The 25083-nt window shown below is 36.1% G+C and overlaps 1 protein-coding gene across 4 annotated transcripts; it reads left to right on the forward strand.

The window, feature by feature from the left end:
• The first annotated feature begins 6652 nt into the window (after window positions 1-6652).
• LOC307145647 (tubby-related protein 3) lies at window positions 6653-24160 on the forward strand. 4 transcript variants are annotated; one of them, XM_079849007.1, is made up of 15 exons: window positions 6885-6973; window positions 7048-7081; window positions 12232-12358; window positions 14230-14334; window positions 15781-15900; window positions 17396-17506; window positions 18154-18318; window positions 18549-18628; window positions 18702-18872; window positions 21277-21389; window positions 21479-21587; window positions 21678-21776; window positions 22843-23014; window positions 23227-23718; window positions 24042-24160. In XM_079849007.1, the coding sequence occupies exons 1-14, from the start codon at window positions 6927-6929 to the stop codon at window positions 23358-23360; spliced, it is 1587 nt and encodes a 528-aa protein (XP_079705133.1). In that variant the 5' UTR covers window positions 6885-6926; the 3' UTR covers window positions 23361-23718; window positions 24042-24160. The 4 variants fall into 4 exon arrangements, with proteins under 4 accessions (XP_079705132.1, XP_079705133.1, XP_079705134.1 ...); XM_079849006.1 differs by having other exon boundaries at window positions 6653-6973; window positions 18142-18318; window positions 23227-24160; XM_079849008.1 differs by lacking the exons at window positions 6885-6973; window positions 7048-7081 and adding an exon at window positions 8812-8954 and having other exon boundaries at window positions 18142-18318.
• The last annotated feature ends 923 nt before the right edge of the window (window positions 24161-25083 follow it).

Below are 25083 nucleotides of genomic sequence, written 5' to 3' on the forward strand. Positions count from 1 at the left end.
GTCAATTAAGGGGATGCTTATGGATTGGAATATCTCTAAGTCCCGTGTTCATGTTACTTTGTGCGACAACGCAAGCAACATGAAAAAATCCATGGACGAGATGGGTGTGTCGAGTTTAGGGTGCTTCGCACACTCCCTCCAACTGGTGGTACACAAAGGCTTATGATCACAGAGAAGTGTGAGTGATGCGCTGCCGAACTGCAGGAGGATAGTTGGCCATTTCAAACACTCGCCATTGGCCACAACGCACCTGGAGGATATTCAGAGAGATCTAAAATTGCCCACCAAACAAGATGCAACAAGACGTGGCGACGAGGTGGAATAGTACTTTTTATATGGTAGAGAGTTAACTTGAGCAGAAGCGGCCGATTTCAGCATACGGAGCTGATCACGATCTGCCAGCCACATTGACAGCCAACCAGTGGGCTTTGCTGGAAAAAACTGTCACTGTTTTGGTACCATTTGAGGAAGTGACCAAAACAGATTAGCTCCTCCACCTCGTCTGTAGCGGAAGTCATCCCCTCAGTTACAGTTCTAAAACAGCTACTTGACCCAGGAGGACACCGGTATAAAAACAATGAAAACTACCCTTCTTGAGGCCGCCAAGAAACGATTCGCAACTATCGAGGAAGAACCCTTGTATGCAGTCGCAGCTCTCTTGGATCCACGTTTCAAAGACAGGTATGTCTATTAAAATTTTTCTTCATGTCCATATTGATTATTGTCATTGCCATACTGAGTATATTAGTTCACTTGTTATATATTATTTTAAATGATTCTGTATAAATGCTATTTTCAAAAACTTTTTACACTTAATTTAAAAATCACTGATGCATTACGTCTGTGACCACACCAAAGGTTACTTTGGGGGAGATTTATTTTGTTACATTTATTTATTGTTTTTCATTCTTGTTTATTTCAGATACTACTCAAGTGCAGACAACATCAAGCATGCAAAGTGTGCTCTGACAGTAGAGATGGAGAAGATTGAGAAGTCACTGAAAATGACCACCACAACTGTAGCAGGGACAATAGCAGAAAACCCCAAGAAAACTCCACGAATGGAAGAGCAGGTAGGCGGCAGCAGCAACAGAGAGAGTAGCTTGAAGGACCTGTTTGAGGAAATCCTACAGGAGCATGATGAGGAACATGGCGCAGGTACTACAAGCACACGTTCAACTTTAGACATATGTGATGGAGCAAACTATCTCACACTCAGACAGCCAGTACTGGGCAGTTAACCAAGTTCGGTTTCTCAGTCTGGCTGCCACTGCTGCAAAGTTTCTCTGCGCCCCTGGTACCAGTGTAGACAGTGAGAGACTGTTCAGCACAGCATCTAACATTGTGGATGCAAGGAGAAACAGGCTAGGAAGAGAGAGAGCTGAAATGCTCATTTTCCTGAAGAAGAACTTGCCATTGTTATTGAAATTGTGAGCAATACTAAGTTCCCACAGCAGTGTGTAACCTAGTTTAAGTTACTTGAAATATGTATATTTTCATTCTGGGTTTAATACTGCTCTTGTTGAATCTTAAAGGGGTGGTTGATTATGATTTCACTTTTCTAATTTTAGTTAGTGTGTAATGTTGCTGTTTGAGCATAAACAGCATCTGCAAAGTTACGACGCTCGAAGTTCGAAGTTTGACGAAGTTCAAAGCAAAGGAAGATATTTGCTTTTTAAAGAAATAATTTTTTAAAGACTATAACAAACGGCTGGTAGGGACTACACGACATTCCTCCAGGGTTAGTGATATCACCAACCCTAGAATTTACTTAAACCCCGCCCCCGGGAACACGATTTATAGATTATCATGACAGAATATGCTAATCAGTGACAAGAAAATAACTACACATAAGCTACATAAATTCATCAACTAACCATTCAGAAATGTTGTCTACATGTTGTCACTTCTTCTCGAGTCTCTCCATCTTTATCTGACTCCGGTTTGAACATAAGGCTAAAAGTTTTTGAAATTTTCAGTGCGTGTGTGAGGTAAAAGTACACAAGCTCTTGAAGCTCCGCCCACTTTGCCGGGAGCAGCAGCTCATTTGCATTTAAAGGAACAGACACAAAACGGTGCGTTTTTGCTCACCCTCAAAAAGTGACAATTTTAACATGCTGTATAAAAATATCTGTGGGGTATTTTGAGCAAAAATTTCACATACACACTCTAGGGACATCAGAGACTTATTTTACATCTTGTGAAAAGGGCATTATACCACCCCTTTAACTTGTTTAGTTAAGGTTTATTTGTACTCTATTACTCAAGTCTCTTATTTCACTATATTGTGGCTGCACTTAGTTTAAAGGACTACTTAGATTGAGTATAAGTTACTGTTGCACTTTTTATTGTACTTTTGTATTTAAAAACTGAAATGCCGTTTATTTAAAATTGTTTCTGGGCTTTAAGTTTTAAAGAGATGATTTTCTTATATTATTCATATATAATGCTTTAGATTCCGAGATTTATTTGTTGCACTGTTTTTTATACAGTTATATTGTAAAACTAAAATACCTTTATCAGTTTACAGTATTAGAATTGTGGCTGCATTTGAGAAATTAAAGAAAATTAAGAAAAATAAATAATATATTACTGTGAAATGTTTGTCAGATAATAAGAATACGTTCATGTTCATGTTTTATTAAGAGATAAGTCTGAAGCACACCATAAAATAATTCTATAAATTCATACAGGGCTAGTATGAATTGCAGCTGTATAGATACACACCCAGGTATCGGAATCGGTATCGGGAAGGGCAAAGGGGTATCGGAACATCTCTAGACTGAACCCTGACAATTTCATATTACATGTAAAGATACTATATTTTAATTGTACAAAATGTCAACGTCATCATTAAATACACAAATGTGTAATTGCAAATGACATACAAATTTCAACAGAAATGTAATTAAAATATACATTGGTTTACCATAAATACTAACCATATTTCAAAGACAATAGAAGAAATTATGAAATTACTTATCCTCCTGATACCCAGAAAAATAGTAGTGTGAATTTAGGTTTTTATATATATATATATATATATATATATATATATATATATATATATATATATATATACAACAAAATATGAATAATTTATATATATATATATATATATATATATATATATATATATATATACATATATATATATATATATATATATTACATATATATGTATGTATGTATGTATGTATGTGTGTGTGTGTGTGTGTAATATATATATATATATATATATATATATATATATATAAATTATTCATATTTTGTGCTATGTGTACTGAGGCCACCAGGACTCACTTAAGAAAGATATGTACTTAAGTCCTACTTAAGTATATCAAAAAGCACTCTTAAGTAATGGATCTGCTGGCTGGCCTGCTCTTTCTGACTCTTAACTACTCACTCTTAACTAATTGCATTTAATATAAATTAAAACTATAAAACATTTTCATTTAATTGCAAATGTTACATTCACTGCTTACTTATGTAAATTCTTCATATAGTATTCTATTTCCATAATAAGTACACATTTTTAAAAGTATGCTAAATTGTATTTCTTTTTCACAAGGGGAAAGTTAGTTAGTTCAGAAGATAGAAACAATAGTAGCACAATGTGAATGTATTTGTTGATACACAACTCACGTGTGTGTGGATATAGCGAGAGGGCAGGAGCATTTGAGAACGCCCCGAGGGAGAAATGTGCACTTGTTCACACTGCCCTCCATCTGCTCTCTATGAGGACGTCAGCATGACAGAATATGCCATCTTTCAAGCGTGAGGAGCCTGTTGTACTGTAATGACAAATCATCTGACAGCCCTTTATTAGAAAGGAGAACACCTCCCGTGTGCCTTTTGTTCCTTTTCATTATATCGCCTGCTCTCCTCTTTGTTTAACACCCTCCCTCTTTTGTATTTGTGTGTGTGTGTGTGTGCAGAATAAGGCACATACTGCTCTGTTTTTCAGTCCCCTAAGGACGTTATCATATTATCTGTTGTTTCTCATTTACTTTTGTTTGATTTTCTTCAATGCAGAACATACTGTACCCTGAAAAACTGTCACGGTGTGCATAACCCTGGACATGATGTTATACTTTGAGAATAGTCTTAGGCTCTGTTCCAAAACCTAGTGAGCTGCATAATTTAGCTGTTAGCATGTTCCTAAAAGCTAACAATTTAACATAAAACATGTATCATGCACAAATATTGAGTCTATACTCTGAACAATTTTTAGAGATTTTATTGAGGCCAGCTCTCAAATGTTTCTCCTGTGAAAACGACCCCAATAATATCAGATGTTTCTCCTTTACAGTTTCAGAAGAGATCTCAACAATACCTCAGACAGTACTTGGGCTTGAGAAGAAGCAGAAATCACCAATATAAAACCTTACTCATCAAACTCCCACCAAATAACACAAGCTATGCTATCCACACATGTGATAGTCCTATACATTTACTATAATAGCATGAAACGCACTTGCTGTGTGATGCACTTTGATAGACTTCAAAACAGAAACAACCATTCACTGCCATTATAAAGCTTGGAAGAGCCAAGACATTTTTTAATATAACTATAAACTCTGATTGTGTTCGTCTGAAAGAAGACTGTCATGTACACCTAGGATGACTTGAGGGTGAGTAAATCATGGGGTAAATTTCATTTTTGGGTGAACTATCCCTTTAATGGAGCATTTACTTCTGTCTCATTTAAGTCTCCCAATTAGTTATAAAATAAAACTGGATTATTGTTATTATTTTATGTAGGCTACAATGATACTAATATGTATTTGATTCTGTCAAGAGTTAAAAATCTAAATCTAAACAGCATATTTCGCGTCTGAAAACACGAAAAGCACACAGGAACTTACCCTCGTTCAGTGGCAGATTGTAGCGTGACACTGCCCCTTTAAGGCCCGAGGAGCTTCGCCACAGTGGGTCAATTCACGAGCTTCTCTTGGGCGTGATGCCAGTTGTTGGGGAAGGCTGTCAGAAAGAGCAGGCCAGCCAGCAGATCCATTAGTCTAGACTGCCATAATCACGCAGGGGAGAAGGCTATAGAGGACAGAGCTGGACCCCTCGGGTCAGCAGGAGATGTATGTCAGGCCACTGAACTCTAACACTCCTCTCGAGGCTCAATAATTAAAGCTACAGGTTAAAGATACAGTCCCTGTTTTCAACACTTGGCAGCCAGCACACATACGTGTGAGTATAGGGACAGGAAATGGAGAGTTGTGCAATTAGTCCAGGCTTTAGATGGAGATAATGTTAATGCGCGGGAGGGCTTCTTTAACTAATTTCATTCAAAAGTCGTGTTCAATATAAAGTGAGAAAAAAGGGTAAATACATTGTATCATCATAATATAGAATACATTTCATAACGAATGCATTACACTGTCGAATAATAAAAAAGTGCTTCATGTTGTGCTATAATATTGTGTCATATTTATTAGAACTTGCTTGAATTAACTGGCGTTCTCAGCAGCACATTGCTGCAATATTTCTCCCTCGTGTGGTACATATTGGTAACTACACACAGAAATAAAATATAGGCCCTATTATAAAATAAAAAATAGTTGGCTAATTTAAAGATAATATAATAATACCAAAATTATGTTTATAAACCTTATACTGTACACCATGAAAATGTAATCTAGGTGTTATATGCAGGAATTATGATAATGATAAATAATGTTAAGATATATATATATTTTTAAAATAATTTGATCAATATAGAAACGAAATGATGAATAAAGATAAAATACGATATGATTTGACATCCACCAGATTATTATTAGATAGACAGACTGTTTAATATGGCTTAAATGTGATTATTTATGATTCGACATGCCTATAAGTATTATTATTTCTTTATTACTATTACAAAGCTATTATGGTGGCCAATGGGACTTTAATTATTTAATTAATTAAGAAATGCAGATTGCATTTTTAATGTCATAAACATATATTGTACTTATACTTATTGTAATTATACAGTGCTAACAATTAAAATACAAATTATAATTACTATGGTAACACTTTGCAATAAGGTCTTATTTATTAATGCATTAGCTAACATGAGCTAACAATGAGCAATTTATTTTTACAGCATTTATTAATCTTTGTTAACGTTAGATAATAAAAATACGTCTGTTCATTGTTTGTTCATGTTAGTTACATGTGCATTAACTAATGTTAACAGATACAACTTTTGACCGTAAAAAAATATATATTAATAATTGAAATTAACAGTAAATAAGATCATATTGTAGAAGTATTGATCATTGTTAGTTGACATTATTGTAGTAAACTAATATTAAACAAAGTGTTACCATTATTGTATAATAAAAATCCATCACTGTCATGCTATAACATGGCTTTTATGGAGCACAGCTTAACAGATTTGGCTATAGTCATCTTTTTTTATTATTAATACAGCATTATTTTAATGATAAGAACGTGTGTGAGCTTTATGTAGCCAATCCCTTAAAGAGACATGTGGTAGCCTTCTTATTCTGAAGGCAATCCTCTTAAATCTTTGCAGGTGGATGGGCATTGACTGGTTTTGTTATGGGTGGATTGCTGGTTTGTCTCCCGATGACAGATGGCACTCATTTAAAGCTAAATGAATGCTGGGAAACTGCGCTCTCATCTTATTGGCATTTTAAGACGACCAGTAAAACGCAACCTCTATGTTGTCAAGTGCAAAAAGACTACAGTGCAACATTTCTGCAATGCGTGTCACAACTTTTAGTCCACGGAAATAAAAGAAAGCAAGATTGGATGGAGAAAAAAAATGCATAGTACATAGAAAAAGTATAATTTCTAGCTGAAATGGAATGCTGAGATTATTACTGATCCATTGAGCTTTGGATATTTTATTTGAGGGGAATTCAGAGGTTTTGCTAATCTTCAGTGATCTTCACTTGATGCCTCTGCAGAAAGAGATCTTGAAGGAGGTTTGGACGGAGGAAAGGTGAGTGCTTTCTGCTTCAGTTGATCATGTCATAAGTGTGTGTGCTTTGCTGATAATGTTGATTTATCTCTTAGTCTCCCTAATGATGACTCCAAAAGGTCAGTACAGGTGAGTTACACATGTGTTTATGTAAGTTTGTGCATGTTTCAATCTATGTCTACACATTCAGATTCAAGGGCAAGCATACTTTAATGGGTCTGAAAGAGTGAAAACACATTGAAAACCTTTTTTTTCATTTAAACTTCGAAAGTTTAAGGATTAAAAACAATTGTAAAAGAAAGAAAAGTTATTAAGATTTCAGTTCTTCGACTGAAGCTCAAGATGCTCTTTGGATCATTCTCAAGTCATCACGTTTTGCACAAACTTATGGAGCTCAACTGCTGCTGTTATTAAAGACAAAGGTGACAAACCAAATACTAAGATATTATGAAATTCATGTAAATTTTTTATTCAACTTTTCACTAGGATTAATATCTAGTTCAGTCATGAACCTCCAGAGGGCGCTGACTGACAGGCAATCTGCAAGCAATCACTTCATTACCACATGGGACAAGCCGATTGGCCTCTGCTGATTCTGCAGCCAATGAGATTTCGTGCTCAGCATTCAAATAGTCTGGTTTATTGTTTGCTTTAAGCTAGACCTGCAGCGCTATCAGAGTTCCTCTGAACCCCTCCACCTCCCCAGCTCCACCTGCCTAGAAGTCTAATCCTTGCCAATTTAAGTATTCAAGCGCAAAAAGACGTAAAAGGGAACTCAATTCATTACTCCAAAGCGCACACCTAGAAGTCCATGTTTCAGTCAGAGCGTGAATACTGAACTGAGCTCTCTTTCACATCTTCTTGCGCTACAAACAGACATATTCAAACAAAATTATGTCAAAAAGACATAATCTTGGCCAGTGTCCTCATAACGTAATCATAGTCATGTTTTGTCATAGTTATGTCTTAAGTGAATGCAAACAGCTGTGAAAGAAAACATAAATATCAGTATATTGGATAATAATATCTAAAATTAAAACCGAAATAAAAATGAATACAAACAAAATTGACAGGTTTGAAAATTAAAAAATAAAATAAAATAATTACCAATACTTTAACTAAAATTAAAATGAAAACAGAAAATATAAAAATTAAAACGAATTCCAAATATTAATATAAATATAATAGTATCTCAGTGATACGACGACAACTCTACTTTTTCACTTAGTGTGTCCCCCTTAGTCCCCCTAAGTGGGACTAAGTCCCCCTTTGGTGAAAATCTAGCTTTTAATGATGTTTATATGTCTTTGTGGTGTTTTTAATGTGCTTTAAGACAAACCGTGTGCAAATTCATAAGTCAACAGCATTGCTGAGTATTTTCTCCTTAAAACTGCAGTGAACCAAAGACAGTCTCAAAAACACGCTTTGAAATCGCTGGTGTTTCTGACGTCACAAACTACCTTGTAACCAATCAGGTCAACGAGTGGATCTCTGAGCTGGTGTGAGTGAGTGGAGGCGGGGATCATTTGCATAATCATAGAACCACATATACTAAATGAGGCAAGGGTGTGGAGTTACATTCAAGCTATTTTAAGGCATGAAGGAATTGAATTTTCCTTCATGAATTTGTTTTCAAGGACAAAATGTTTAAAAATGTCATTTTGGTGATCAAAGATGAGTTTTAAGTGATAAAATGGTTGACTACAGGGGGACTTTAAATGGTTCTGCTGATAATCTAGTGTGTAACGAAGAGCGCTAATTCTGTAGCAGTGTTCAGGAGATGGTACATTCCTCTTGTGTTGTTTTGGTTGCTCCTGAGGCAGATGGGCTTTGCACTGAATCCTATTATCAACTTCTCTGGACTAAACTAGCTTTCATAATCAGCCACACTGATGCCCTCAGCACACACTCATATAAACACACATGACAGCTTCATCTGCTCTCTTGCCTGGACTTTTACTCTTGAACCGATGTCATCTCAATAACCATGTCTGCAGAGAAGGTACATCTTAACTGTGGCGTCTTATAGCCAAAAAGAGCTTCTAGTTTCTAAATGCAGTTAAAGATGTCTTAAATTTCAATGTATTAAGAGTACGGATGTTTTAAGCAGTAATGGAACCAATACTAAGAAAATGTTGAACTAGAAGCCACTAAACAAGCCTAAATTTCATTGATTAGTTAGTGTTTTCTGTCAGCATACATGTGTCAGTGTTCTTTTGCTGGACGTAATATGTACTAGTTTGTGATTTTTATACTTTTCAAGAGCCTTTTTAACTGCAAATTTGTAATCTCAAGATGGCAGTGACACAATCCACCTCAAAGACTCATTCTGCCTTGATCCTGTTTACAGGTCCAGATTCTCTAAGATTGTCATTCATTAGTCATCCATTCTAATAATCTATAATCGGATATCTTTTCTTGTAGTAAAAGTCATTTTGTATCTTAATTTGTCAATTAATTTGCTGAATCTGTTATTGGATTCTGTTAAAGGGCTGTTTTGAGATTTATCTTTTTCTTATTTAATAACATAGCATATAAAAATATGTTCTTATTGGCAATACATTTGGGGTCTTGATTACGTAAGCCAAGGGAGCCCTTTGCCTTTAGGTTAGGTAGTTCGTAGTCTGGAAATTGTGTAATATCTTGATTGACCAAAGTGACTCTTTGATCATCTGATTGATTGTGTCTTCTTATTGGCAAGATTTAGAAAGTCTTTAGAAGAGGAAAGCAATGCTAACCACATTGACTTTCATAACATTAGCAGCAAATGGATTCAGTGTGCTCTTGTCTTTGTTTTAGATGGCTCCTGGTATCTGCATATTGGTTAAAATGTTAGGTTAAAATTAAAGTAATAGATCAAATCGTTAACTGAATAATCAATTTAATTTAAAATTACCTTTTAATGCCAAAATGTTTCTAAAAATGTTTTTGGTCCCACTTTATTTTAAGTGTCTTTAACTACAATCTACTAACATTTCTTACACGGCTCTATGGAATGCTTGATTCTGATTGGTCAATCGTGCCATCCAGCGGTATGTTATTCGGCTCTATGGAATGCTTGATTCTGATTGGTCAATCGTGCCATCCAGCGGTATGTTATTCGGCTCTATGGAATGCTTGATTCTGATTGGTCAATCGTGCCATCCAGCGGTATGTTATTCCCTGAAAACAGAAACACAGGCTCATTCGGGTTACTGAAGTCAGCTGCGCTGTAAGTTTGCTAGGAACATTTTTTCCTTGTGGAAGTTTTGCGTTTGTTGTGCTAATAAAATAGCAAAACTCAAATCAATATTTTGTGTACAGTTATTTAATTATGCCATCCAGTATCGTGGCCTCGCTCTCTATAGTTATACGCATCTCCTGCCACTATTGTTTTGTACACTGTTGGATTATAAGATAACAAACAGGTATGATTTTAAAACATCTCAAATCATCCCAAATCAATATCTCTTATCACATAATTATTTATGTGGCGAAATGGCGTGTAATAAGTAATATCGTATCCCTTAAATGTCCGTCTAGTTTGAACTTGCTTGCTCCTTTCTCAGCGGAAGCTTTACGCTTAAAGAGCTAATACCATATTTTGTCTCAGATGAATATTTAATGTATAATTATTTACTTATGTGGCAAGTACCTGCGTAATAAGCGGGATAATGTACATCCAGCCGGTTGTTATCTCAGAATAAACCCCTTCAGGCTGATGCAAGACCCCTCTGCTTCAAGTCGGGGTCCTGATCACCCTGTCGGGGGTTTATTCTGAGATAACAACAGACTGGACGTACATTATCCTTTACTTTAATTATTTGATGCAGTGAACTTATTGCATGCATGCATGTTTTTACATTGTACTTATATTCTTGCATGCAATTACAGCTGTAATTAATTTCTGTAATTACATGTTTGATTACACTGTTGACCTTCCCTTACACCTTAACCCACCCTTAAACCAACCCACACCACCAAACCTGTTTTGAAATTCAACATCAACACAATAAGTACATTGGACCTAACAATTATTATTTTATGACACCTAATATAAAGTGTGACCCTTTCTCTGGAATATTTTTGGCATTGGAAATAATACAGAACAGGCTGTAGAACAGGTTCTCCATGTTTAATATTTTTAAATGTTTGTTTTTCAAAAACAGGAAATATTTTATACATGTGTTTCCTTTTTCCTGAGTATCCTGTTACATTTTTAACCAGAAAGGGAGGAGAAAAGGAGCGAGAATATGTCAGAGAGGGTTTGACCGAGGCCACTGGTGCGTGATGGCACTGAAACTCGCTGACCCCAAAGAGTTTTCCCCTGAAATGATGGCATCTACTTAAACATTAACCGTAATTAAAAATTATCCAATCAATGTTTCTCAGCCAACCAAGCAGATGTGTTTGGATGTTTCTGTCAAACAGAACCTCACTTACATACAAAACTGAATCTATTGTGGGTAACGGTCTACGGAGGGATTTTCCATAATGTATGAGTAAAATCCCCATGCCGGCAGAAATCAAGGATCCCACTGTCTATGCTCTTTGTCAAAGAGAGGTCTATAAATACTCATATAAGATTGGAACTAATCAGATTATGTGTTCCCCACTCCGTGCAGTACGGAAGCAGGCTGTGACGTCCGGCCCACATTGTGTAAGAATTAGACTTTCTCCTCCTGCAGCATTCTATACATAAGAGGTCACGTCTTAAATCAATGTGCCACACCAGTTAAACCTCCTTTGTTTGACCAATGTTTGAATGTACAGAAAATGTTGATTGATTGTTTGTCCTTAAGAAAGTTGTAGACATGATTATCACACTACAAAGATTACGTGTTTAATGTAAGACTCATGTCTTTGTGTAAGACGGCATGAACTGGAAGTTGGGTCTTTTCTTCTCTATTACGACTTTTATCGGAGTTCTCTAACAAACAAAATGTACTGTAGGTTGGGATTTTGTCCATAGGGAATTGATTGGATGGTTGTTGCTTGCAATTGGTGGATCTCAGGTTGGTCATGCCAGTAAACACACCATTAAAGAAGAGAAGAGAGGGACAAGAGGGAGGAGAAGTTATTTTGATTAAAGATTATAAGGGAACATGAATTTAACAATGTATGATTTCAAGTAATTTAAATTTCTAAAGTATGTGCATCCTTTTGCTTGCTTTCATTGACGTTTGGCAATGGGTAAGTTTAAAACTATTGCTTACATTTACACTGCTGTGCACAGAAACGTACAAGCTTGTAAAAGAAAAACTGTAAATGATTCATTGTCCTTATTAACAGCCACGTAGAAGACAAAAAAGAAGAAGCCGGAGGCAGATTCTGGAAAGGCCAATGGAGCCGAAGACAAACCGAAAAAGAGCAAAGCTAAAAAGACTGAAGAGTTGCCAGACGAGGAGGAGAATACGCCTTCAAAGAGTCAGTCTGATACTTTACACATCTCACACAGACATACAGTACAAACCCATACTTTTGCAACTGTTGTGACTTTTTACTGGATTTAAATGATTTGGATTCTCCTTAGGAAATAAAATAATCACCAAACAATGCTTACATTGACATTGAATTGTCCCATGTTCAAGCTTCTTTTCTGAGAGAAATACTGTACAGGGGCTACCGAAAAAAACAACAAACTTAAAATACAAAAATTAATGAATATCATTTCATTAAGATAACAAAAAAGCATTTTTTTTTTTTAATCAATATTTTAATTTTCTGACAAAAAGACGTTTGTCAGTTTTAAAATGATAGACTTTATTATGGACGTTAGTGGAACATGGAGTGAATGTGATACTCCACGCTCTTAGAAAAAAGGTTCAGTGGTGTTCTGAACCCTAGGGTTTTCGATTTTAATGAACGCATTATGCCACAAATGTTCTATATAAGGAGAAATGTTGTAAATGATTGCATAATACATTTTAATGTTTAACAGTTATTAACATTTTTCTAACGATCAAGTATGTTTGTGAGCTGTTTAATTGATAACATTTTATTAGCAATAAAAATGAATTAAATTAAAATCAATGAATTAAAACTAAATCCATAAAATGATCCCCTGGTGGAATGCCTTAAAAGGTTATATAGACCTTATTCAGAGCAGCGCCATGACGGGTATGAAAGTGAGGCTGTGAGGGAGACTTACCGTGTTTTCAATGGCATCTGCTGTAAAAATAATAATCCACCAGAAGAGAATCAAGATGCATGACGTGGAATAAATTAATACAAAGAGACTTTGCAGAGAACCACTTTAACTTACATTACACAATAACAATGACGTTGAAAACACTGAACCCACTAGAATTGAGGGCTTATATACACAAGGAATGGTAATCAACAGAACAAGGAACAGGTGCGTTACTCAATCAGAAACCATGGCAATAAACGAGAACAAGAACTTGTGACTACATTTACATGCACAACTTTTGTTCCAATCGGACTGAATTCATTCCGATTGATGAATCCGAACGAAGTGTTTACATGAATGCTAAACGTGATCGGGTTGATGACTTGTTTACAGTAACAAGTCACAGTCACAAGCTTCAAATTGGAATTGATTTTTTGACATGCGCACACAGCACGAATATACAGAGTTTCCTGCTGTTTGCGCATAATAATTATTCTCTTACATTGGTTCTTCATTTGTTTTAAACAGCAGACTTAATATTTATCCATTTCTGGTCATAATTTGGAGACAATGAGCATATGAACCATGGTGCAGTGCTGCTTATATTTATCAGTAAAAACGCCCCTCCCCGCGCCCAAAATCATCTGTGGATGCGAATCCGAAACAAGGAGTTGGACGTTGTCCTGCTTCACTTCACAGACGCTGAGGGAAATGAGAATTTTAGGATGACAGGACACTCATTTATATGACACTTTATTCATCAGGAAGAACAGCTCGTTCTGCGCGTCATACGTCATTACGCTATTTCTACGTCATTGCACATGCGCAGTCCTTTCAGTTTCGGTTTTCAATCCGATCAAGTGTTTACATGTTGAAATTCGTTCGGATCGAGCTCAGTCGGATCGAGTAAGGTGTTTACATGAAGGCTTTTCAGTCCGATTGAGCCGATTACTAACGGATTATTTGGCTGCATGTAAACGTAACCACAAAGAACAACAAAACTAAACAGGAAATGATCATTATAGGGGCCAGTTGATTATTAAATGACATTCAGATATTTTTTAAGTGCTTAACGTTAGTGTTAGAACACTTTTTTGGGAGCACTGTCATTTTGTACTAGTAGAATGATTTATGGTTGCTAAAACAACTTCTTTTCACTTTTCAGCAGAGAGCAAAACAGTAAAGAAAAAGAAAACCGAGAAGGACAAAGAAGAAATAACAGAGAAGAACACAAAAAAGAAGACCAAGAGTACTCCTAAGAAGAAGAAAGGTATAAGTCATTTTTAATCCATCAATTAGTGCAAATTGATAATCATTAAATTCCATCCATCCATCCATCTATCCATTACTTGTCCTATGTAGGAAACTTGTCATTCTCTCATGGCATCCCATATTGTAACTGTATGGTAAAAATTTATGAAATTTGGTACACAGTCTAAACATTAACCACAGCAATTTAGGAGTCTGTAACTCAATCCCTCTAGCGCCACCAACTGTGAGTTGCACTCACGTTTATGCTAATAACTTTTGAACCATAAGGGCTCATAAGAAGCTAAATAATATTTTCCCTCCGATTTCTTGGCTCAAGACGATTTGATTGACATCATTTTCCATCATGACATTTTAAAAAATTTTCCCCCATGTCTGTCATTTTGGGCATCAGCCATTCATGTGGTAAAATGCTATATTTACATTTCAAAAAATACCAATAGATTTTGATTAATTTTGCCTATTGTAATAAAACTTAATAGATTCATTAGGTCATGCCGATAACATAGATACCAATTTTGCCATAGTCTGCCAAACTTTCTGTCCACCATTTTTTTCAAAATCTACTTTTTCAAACTCCTCCTAGACCATTGCTCTGATTTCCACGAAAATTGTATCAGATCATCTTCAGGCCATCTTGACAAAAAAAAAAGTTTATTTATCAAACCGTTTTTGAATAATGCACAAACAATTCAACGAAGAGCACGCAAATGGACACAAGGCTATATGTCTGCAACCATTGTTTAGCGTATTCTGACCAAACTTGGTGTGTTATGACAACCATGACCTGTGGGAACCTCCACAGTTTTTCGCTTATAACTTCTAAACAGTTTGACCAAAAATCATAAAACTTGTCTCTTTAGATTCGGTGTAGCATTTCTATTGTATTCATTGAGTCATGCTGAGAACATGGATACCAATTTTGCCATAGTTAGCCAAACTTCCTGTTCGCCACTTTGATTTTCTTTAAAAACCTACTTTTTCGAACTCCTCATTTGTCTGATTTTCATCAAATTAGAGTTAGATCATCTTCAGCCCATGTCGGCAAAAAGTTATGAATTTTATGTCTGTTTTCGTATACTGAATCAACTAATGTGATGGCAAAATGCCAAACTGCATCTAAGTCTGTATTTCTGGAAAGATTTGACATGTTGACACCAAACTTTGTGTGTGTAATTGTCAGCGCCATCTATTGGTCAAAAGTAAAAAAGTAAGCAATTATGTCACAGTGTAAGTCATTTTATATATGGGCTTTCAACAATTTTGCTTAAAATTGTCTCCAAATGTCTTTATTCATTTTTGCTATTGATCTGATGCTCCCTGCCTTAATGTTTAGCTCCTTATTCTGCCACTGTCTTGCTTGCCATGATAACCAACCAAACCCTGCTGGCACCATTTATATGATTTGTTCTTCAAAATTGACTTTTCTAACCGTCTTTTTGATTAGATTCTGCTGATGAAGATGATGGGGATGATGAAGAGGAGACCTCACAGAAGAAGACAAAGAAGAAAACCACCAAGGAAAGCTCCCCTGCTGGCACCAAAGAAAAGAAATCAAAGGCCAAAGGTCAGTTGAGCGTATTCACACTTGAATGCATGCTAATGAGCGAGGCCAAGGTTCATTTTGAGCTTTGTTCCATTAGTTTCAACAGCCAAGTGGCATTTATGTTATTATAAGAGTCACTTTGAACTTTGCACTTTGTTGGGGGGTTGAGTGTGTTTTCCATACAGAGAGTATTTTTGGGTCCGTAAAACAGTTTGAGATTTTTAGGTTTATTTCCCCCCTCAGAGCAAAACACTTAAGGTATCGAATCAGAGGAAACTTAGACAATGGCTTCAGTGTGTGTAACTCTTAATGTGGTTATGTACACATGCATGGGGGTTTGCTGCTCAGGAAGAGGATTAGCTAGATCTCGTGAGCTAAGAAGATTAGCCAGAACAATACGGCAGAGCTGTCTAAAAGATCACCACTCCGGTTTGTCTATGAGCTGAAGTGGGGACTTTCAAGTGAATTTAACTCTTGTTTTTTACTTATGGTTTTAGGGATTCGTTTGCTTGGCCTCATTTTCCCTGTTGTTAAAAGACAGATGGTGAGCTCCTCGGGGGGTGTCTGATCAAGCCACTCGGATAAGTGGAGAAACGACTTAGACAAATAAAAAAATAAAGTCCAGCTGCTAACTAATGCGTTTTACCAGACAATCTGCAGTGACCTAGATGATTGAAAACATACACAGATGACCTCCTCTGGGGGTCCTATTAAAAGCTTCAAGTTTAATGTATGGTGCTGTGGAAACCTTGAAGCATGTTTCAAAGGTTCAACAATGTTTTTTGATGGGGAAAAAAAGAGCAGCTCTTTTTAGAACTAATGGCACTCTGAGACTGAGCTATCGCTGTTTTAACATTCATACTGAAAAACTCCCCAGCTAACAGGGAACGTTCTCAGAACTTTGGCTAACATCCTGGAGAGGTTCTCTCAAAGTTACGAACAAACGTTCTTTCAGTAACGTTAATAGAATGTTTGTTCAAAGTTATCTGGTCTTTAATAATATTCTTGAAACGTTAGCACAAAAACTTTATTTATATATCATTCATGGAAGGTTTTTTTCTGAAACGTTTAGTTGGGCGTTTAGTTAAAATGTTGTTACTTGTTTCAGAATGTTAAAGAACATTCAAAAGTAACATTAGCATAATGTTTGCAAAGTGGAATGTTTCCGTAACCAAAAAAAAAAAAAAAAAAAGGAATGTTAGCATAATGTTCTTTGAATATTTTTTGTTATTTTCTGGTTGTTGTGATGGAGCCTATTGAGCCATTAACTGCAGCATTTCCATATTGAAAAGAACTGTTCTTCAATTAGAAGCTGTGCTGATTATCTGAAGCTGGCACACCTTAATAACCCCAGGGGAATTCTGGGAACTGGTCCTAACTTGTCACTTAAATACCCTGTGAACGAACTCTACATTGGCTTCAATGACTTAACTCTTAGGTGTTGTTGCAGGCGAGCCATCATTGTAGAAAATACTGAGTTATTTAATTTTTTTTCCACAATATATTATCTCTGCAGAGAATAAAGGTGAATCAGAGAGCAAAGGAAAGACATCTAAGGCAAAAAAGGAGCCAGCTTCTATGTTTCAGATAAACGGAGATAAACCAGATTTTATCGCAAAAAAGAAAGGTAATTTCACTTTTCTTAAAACACTGTAAATGAATCTGTACATTAGAATGTCTGGGTCATATTTCAACTTAAAATCCAAATCAAATAATGTGCAAAAAATATGAAGCATTTTTATTCGACCATTGCGTTTTTTTGTATTTCTACAATATTTTCAGTACAATTACGAATTCTCATTTCTGTAAAGTAAAACAAAGATGTATTATTTAAATTAATAAAAACGTAATGTAAAACATATTTTTTATTGTGATTTAATACACACACACACACACACACACACACACACACACACACACACACACACACACACACAAACATCTTGTTTGGGGAAAAGACATTATGCATTGAGTAAAAAAATTAATGAAAAAATAGTGTTTTTTTTAAATAGTTCCGAAAATTATGTTAAAATGCAAATATATATCTAAGTGTTGACTTAATTGTTTTTATGCAATATATAATTTAAATATACATTTTATGTTGGGGTCAAATATGACTTGGACATTTCTTGGAGTGTATAATTAAATAATTAGTAATACAAAAAAAAAAAAAAACAATGCATGCATAGTGAGACCATAGTGTTTTGATAGATTATTATTAATAAAAGGTGTAATTGTCAAATTTGCTGACTGGAACTTAAGCATCTGCTCCAGCCATTATGTCCAACAGCGATGAGAGTGAGCCAGAGACTAAACCCAGCAAGAGCAAAAAGAAATCCACTGCCAACACCTCCTCCATGTTTCAAGCTGGAGACAAAGACAAAGACAAGAAGAAAGACAAGAGTAATAAGGACAAAGAGAAGAATAACAAGAAAAAGAGTAAGTGAAAGACTTCTATATAAACTGTTTGTTTGTAACATTTTTTTGGACAAAAGATAACCACATGTGCTTCCCCACAAGGTGAACTGTTAAAAAGAAATCTTTACTTATCTAAACTTAAATTTTCATACGATCCCTATAATTTCACATTTCTTTATTATAAAGATAACAACTTAAAGACAAAATAACGATCATTCCTTTAAGCTGCTTATAAATGCTTCTCATTTTAGACGCTGCTAAATCTGATGAAAGTGATTCTGATACAGAAGTGCCCAAAAAGAAGAAAGGCAAAGGAAAGAAAAGTAAAAAGGTAAGACTCCTGTGAATTGAGGCAATGTCATCCTGAGGCAAAGATCTGAATAGTAAAATGTCTCTTGTGACAGGAGGAGGAGAGGCCTCCATCACCGGAGATTGAGTTCGATGACCTTGAGGAGTTTGTTCTTCAGTCTGCGCCTCAGGGAACCACCATCAAGTGTAAACTGACGCGAGATAAGCGTGGGATGGACAGAGGCTTCTACCCCACCTATTACCTCCATTTAGACAACGAGAAGAAGGTGACTTGCTCACACTTTTAGCTCAAAATCTTGCAGAACTACTGACAATTCTGGTTTTTGTAGTGCATTTTGAAATGCATGGCTCTACTAAGGATATGTGAACAAATTAGAAATTAGGGTTGGGGTTAACAGTTAATCCTGGGTATTCATAAACAGACATTTCACACTGTTCATCCCTAAATCCTGGGTTAACATCCTTATTTGCAAATTTGCAGTGTCAGTAGTTTGATAGTATGATTACATAAAGGCTCTAGAATTGCACATACACTACCAGTTTAAAGTTTTGGATTGGGAAGATTTAAAAAAAAAAAACAGCAATATTGTGAAATATTATTACAATTTAAAATAGCTGTTTTCTATGTGAATATATAGTAAAGTGTAATTTATTCCTGTGATCAAAGCTGAATTTGCAGCATCATTACTCCAGTGTTCAGTGTCAAATGATCCTTCAGAAATCATTCTAATATGAGGATTTGATGCTCAAGAAACATTTCTCATTATTATCAATGTTGAAAACAGTTATTTACATTTTTAGTTCAGGATTCTTTGATGAATAGAAAGTTCAAAAGAACCGCATTTATCTGAAATAGAAAGCTTTTGTAACATTAAATACTACAGTTCAAATCAAAAGTTTGGGGTCAGTAAGAATTTTTATTTTACATTTTGGGGGAAAAAAACAAAACAATACTTTTATTCATCAAGGTTGAATTAAATTGATCAAAAGTTACAGTAAAGACATTTATAATGTTACAAATGCTTTTTTTTCCAAATAAATTCTGTTCTTTTGAACTTTCTATTCATCAAAGAATCCTAAAAAAAAAAAAAATTACACAACTGTTTTCAAAATTGATAATAATAATGAATGTTTTTTGAGCATCAAATCCGCATATTAGAGTGATTTCTGAAGGATCATGTGACACTGAAGACTGGAGTAATGATGCTGAAAATTCAGCTTTGATCACAGGAATAAATTACATTTTAAAATACACTCAAGGATAAAGGATTATTAGGAACACCATACTAATACTCTGTTTGACCCCCTTTCGCCGTCAGAACTGCCTTAATTCTACGTGGCATTGATTCAACAAGGTGCTGAAAGCATTCTTTAGAAATGTTGGCCCATATTGATAGGATAGCATCTTGCAGTTGATGGAGATTTGTGGGATGCACATCCAGGGCACGAAGCTCCCGTTCCACCACATCCCAAAGATGCTCTATTGGGTTGAGATCTGGTGACTGTGGGGGCCATTTTAGTACAGTGAACTCATTGTCATGTTCAAGAAACCAATTTGAAATGATTTGAGTTTGTGACATGGTGCATTATCCTGCTGGAAGTAGCCATTAGAGGATGGGTACATGGTGGTCATAAAGGGATGAACATGGTCAGAAACAATGCTCAGGTAGGCCGTGGCATTTAAACGATGCCCAATTGGCACTAAGGGGCCTAAAGTGTGCCAAGAAAACATCCCCCACACCATTACACCACCACCACCAGCCTGCACAGTGGTAACAAGGCATGATGGATCCATGTTCTCATTCTGTTTACGCCAAATTCTGACTCTACCATCTGAATGTCTCAACAGAAATTGAGACTCATCAGACCAGGCAACATTTTTCCAGTCTTCAACTGTCCAATTTTGGTGAGCTCGTGCAAATTGTAGCCTCTTTTTCCTATTTGTAGTGGAGATGAGTGGTACCCGGTGGGGTCTTCTGCTGTTGTAGCCCATCCACCTCAAGGTTGTGCGTGTTGTGGCTTCACAAATGCTTTGCTGCATACCTCGGTTGTAACGAGTGGTTATTTCAGTCAAAGTTGCTCTTCTATCAGCTTGAATCAGTCGGCCCATTCTCCTCTGACCTCTAGCATCAACAAGGCATTTTCGCCCACAGGACTGCCGCATACTGGATGTTTTTCCCTTTTCACACCATTCTTTGTAAACCCTAGAAATGGTTGTGCGTGAAAATCCCAGTAACTGAGCAGATTGTGAAATACTCAGACCGGCCCGTCTGGCACCAACAACCATGCCACGCTCAAAATTGCTTAAATCACCTTTCTTTCCCATTCTGACATTCAGTTTGGAGTTCAGGAGATTGTCTTGACCAGGACCACACCCCTAAATGCATTGAAGCAACTGCAACTGATTGGTTGATTAGATAACTTCATTAATGAGAAATTGAACAGGTGTTCCTAATAATCCTTTAGGTGAGTGTATGTTACAATAGAAAAGTTATATTAAATTGTCATAATATTTAACAATATTACTTTTTTTTTTTTTTTTATCAAATTAATGCAGCCTTGGTGAGCAGAAGAGACTTCTTTTAAAAACACCAGTGAGGTTCAACAGTGTGAACAGCTCTATTGATGACTAACTAGGGACCCTCTCTACCATTTCTCTCCATCCTGCAGGTCTTCCTATTGGCTGGTCGAAAAAGAAAAAAGAGTGCAACGTCAAATTATTTGATATCCATAGATGCCACTGACCTGTCACGGGGAGGAGATAATTTTATCGGAAAGCTGAGGTAACCCGTCTGATATAAAATGTACGCAAAACAAGTATGATTGCTGAGCTACTCACTTTTTTTTGTTTTGTGGTTTCTATACTTTTTAGGTCCAATCTCATGGGTACCAAGTTCACAGTGTTTGACAACGGTCTCAACCCTGACCGGGCCCTCAGGGACATGTCTAACGCCCGGCAAGAGCTAGCGGCTATCATTTACGTGAGTGCTCACTTCAGTTCCTCCACAGTCGACCTGGAGGTTGGATAATCTTTTAGAAGTTTTAAAGTGGATACTGGTGTTTCTGTCCAGGAGACAAATGTGTTGGGGTTTAAAGGGCCCAGAAAAATGACTGTGATCATCCCAGGCATGGATGACGACAACGAGCGAGTGCCGATATGTCCACGAACAGTGAGTTCAGTTGCTGCTATATCTGACTCTGACATGCTACAACAAAGGCAAGCAAGTAAATTCACAATAAAGGCTCATTCACATTGGAAAAATGTGCTTTAAGTCTTAAAAGTTAGTCATCTCATTTTTTTCATCAAGACTGCCCCTGACTTTTTGAAGTCAGTTACATAAAATGGTAGATTGGTTTAATTAGAATTAGAAAGTAAGACAGATTACCCATTGGTTTACTGCTAATTGGTCAAACTAGGCTTTTATTCACATATAAACATTCAGCAACTCACACATCAGTTGTGGCAAATAGAAGCTCAAGCAAGTTTGCTTGATGTGCAAGAACCAATGAGGTTCATTCTCGCGTTATGCAGCACGTTTGAGCTTCAGCAAGAACCAATGAGGTTCATTCTAGTGTTACGCAGGACGTTTGAGCTTCAGCAAGAACCAATGAGGTTCATTCTCGCGTTATGCAGCACGTTTGAGCTTCAGCAAGAACCAATGAGGTTCATTCTAGTGTTACGCAGCACGTTTGAGCTTCAGCAAGAACCAATGAGGTTCATTCTAGTGTTACGCAGCACGTTTGAGCTTCAGCAAGAACCAATGAGGTTCATTCTCGTGTTACGCAGCACGTTTGAGCTTCAGCAAGAACCAATGAGTTAAATTATCTATAATATGAAAGTAGAATTTTCACCTTTTTAAGAATTTTGTTAGTCAATGTTTAATTTAATTTAGTTTACTAACCATAGATAAAGACGACTTTAAATGTGTATGCATCATATTTTCTCTTATGTACCACCAACAGAAAAATGTATAACCCACAATAATTTCTGCAGTCATTGAAGCTAGCCAGTATATGTTCTGCACATCAACACTCTGGGGTCAAGTGAAAATACTACTCGTTTTTTTGTTTGGGCAGTGTTATTTGCTTTTAGTAAAACTGAACGAAAGAAACCATGATTTTCGATTAGACAGATATAAAAAATGCACTTTAAATAAATGACACAGTCTTTTCACTGTTTTCAGTGTACAATGACCAATTCGTTCATCCACAACAATTTTGTTATTTTACCTAAAGGACAACGACAATATACTCATGCGCTACCAGAACAGACAGATGGACAACCTGATTGAACTCCACAACAAAACTCCAGTTTGGAACGACGACACGGCTTCCTATGTCCTCAACTTCTCTGGACGGGTCACACAGGCCTCTGTCAAGAACTTCCAAATCGTCCACATCAAAGACAGTGAGTGAGACTGCTGATATTGCCACTCCTGTCAATGTCCTTTACCTCTACAACTGGGCTTACACAAATGTTACAACTTTTCAATAGGACAAAATGTCACAAATTGAACATTTTTATCATATGTTGTGTTGATAATTCTATATTATGCTGGAATTGTAACGATGAATGACAATAAAAACCCTAACCTTACTCTAAATGCTCTCTTTTTTCAGATAGCTACATTGTGATGCAGTTTGGAAGGGTGGCAGATGATATGTTCACTCTGGACTATAATTACCCCATGTGTGCAGTTCAAGCCTTTGCTATCGCTCTGTCCAGCTTTGATGGCAAATTGGCCTGCGAATGAACACGAGGCACAACATTATATGACCAAGAGTCACATCTTTGCAGTCAACACACAATAACTTCATCATCAGTGTGGAAGATGAAGAAAGATGTGCTATCTGATAATGTGGGACATTTTTATCATTTTCGCTGTGCCTGAATGCGATTGGGATACATTTAGCTCAGATGCAGAACAAGAACTGACACCAATGCTAGGCATTACATATACACAAGTGCTGCATAGATGCATGGGATGACTGCAGGCTACATAAAATGACTGAAAGACTATTTGATTATATTGAGATTTATGAATGTGTGGATTTTTTTATATCAAAAGTAAATGATGAATGCAATGTACCTTCTTATTTCAAACACCTGAGGTGCAAAACATATATATATACACACACAGTTGTGGTCAGAATTAATGGCACCCCTGGTAAATATGGTCAAAAATGGCTGTCAAAAGTAAATCTGCATTGTTTATCCTTTTGATCTTTCATTCAAAATAGATAAATAAATAAAAAATCACACAAATCTAACCTTTCATTGAAGTAAAAGAATTGAAAGTGGGGGGTACATCACATTATGAAATAAATGCTTTTCTCCAAAACACGCTGGCCATAATTATATTTTTGAATGAAAGATTAAAAGGATAAACAATGCAGATTTATTTTTTACAGCCATTTTTTATCATATTTACCAGGGGTGCCATTAATTCTGACATTGCTATATATATATATTCTTCTATTGAAATTAAGTGAAATGACTATTTTTCAGAGATTTCCAAATAATTCTAAAATAAATACTACCCGTTTCATTGTTTTTTGTGTGTGTGTTTTTTTTTTTTTTTTTTTTTTTTTTTTTTGAAACAGTGAGACAAGCTGGAGGGGAAATGTGTAGCTGCAAACTACAACCAAATTGTCCACACAAACAGGACTTTTGATTTATCACTATGAGTGATTGTGATGAACTGGAGAAGTCGTCCTTGGGGTGGTGCTGTTTCAACAAGACGTTATGGTCTCAATACACCAGACTGTAAGCTTCCAAGGTCTTCTCACCTGTTTAAATATGTTCAGTCTTCAACACACCCTCTCCACTATTTAATATTGTAATAAAAATGAAAAATGTAAATTTTTCCACCCAAATCCCCCTTTTGAGTATTGTGCACTTTAAAGTAGCTGTATAAAAAATAAAATTTTCATACAACCTGTCAGATATCATTGAAATAGCCTACATGTCCTGAGATATGATACTTATCTATGTGGCAGTCATACTAGGCTTGTAAACACAGCAACCAAGAAGTGTAACACGGGGCCCGTGTCGACATTAACCGTGAAGTGACACCGACAGTGAAGTGATTCCAGGGCGGGACTAACTGTTTGATCGACCAATAGTAGATGGGGGGAGTGTCTGGGAAACCTCTTTGGAAACAGCTATTGATGCAATTACTTTTGATTGCTAGTGGTCATAGAAATTGCCCACAGCAGCTTAAATTAGGTTTTTTAATTTGATATTTTAGTTATAATTTATTTTTGTCTTGATACAGGTTTAATTTTTTTTTTCGGTAAAAAATCGGTACACTTTACATACACATTGTACAATACTGTTAGGCCTATTCTTTTATATTGAGCTACACGAACTAACAATGAACAGTTGTATTTTAATAACTAATGTTTACAAAGATATACTGTAACCAATGTATTGCTCATTGCTAGTTTATTAACTGATAAGACCTTATTGTGAGG

Source organism: Squalius cephalus (genome assembly GCF_949319135.1).
Source record: "Squalius cephalus genome assembly, chromosome: 18".
Lineage (NCBI taxonomy): Eukaryota > Metazoa > Chordata > Actinopteri > Cypriniformes > Leuciscidae > Squalius > Squalius cephalus.

Excerpts from the sequence above, each read along its gene's own strand:
- LOC307145647 (XM_079849006.1), top strand. The coding sequence starts at position 6,927 with ATGCCTCTGCAGAAAGAGATCTTGAAGGAGGTTTGGACGGAGGAAAG. Across the intron at positions 21,588-21,677 it reads AGCTAGCGGCTATCATTTAC|GAGACAAATGTGTTGGGGTT; the intron begins GTGAGTGCTCAC and ends GTTTCTGTCCAG. Across the intron at positions 21,777-22,842 it reads TGCCGATATGTCCACGAACA|GACAACGACAATATACTCAT; the intron begins GTGAGTTCAGTT and ends TTTTACCTAAAG.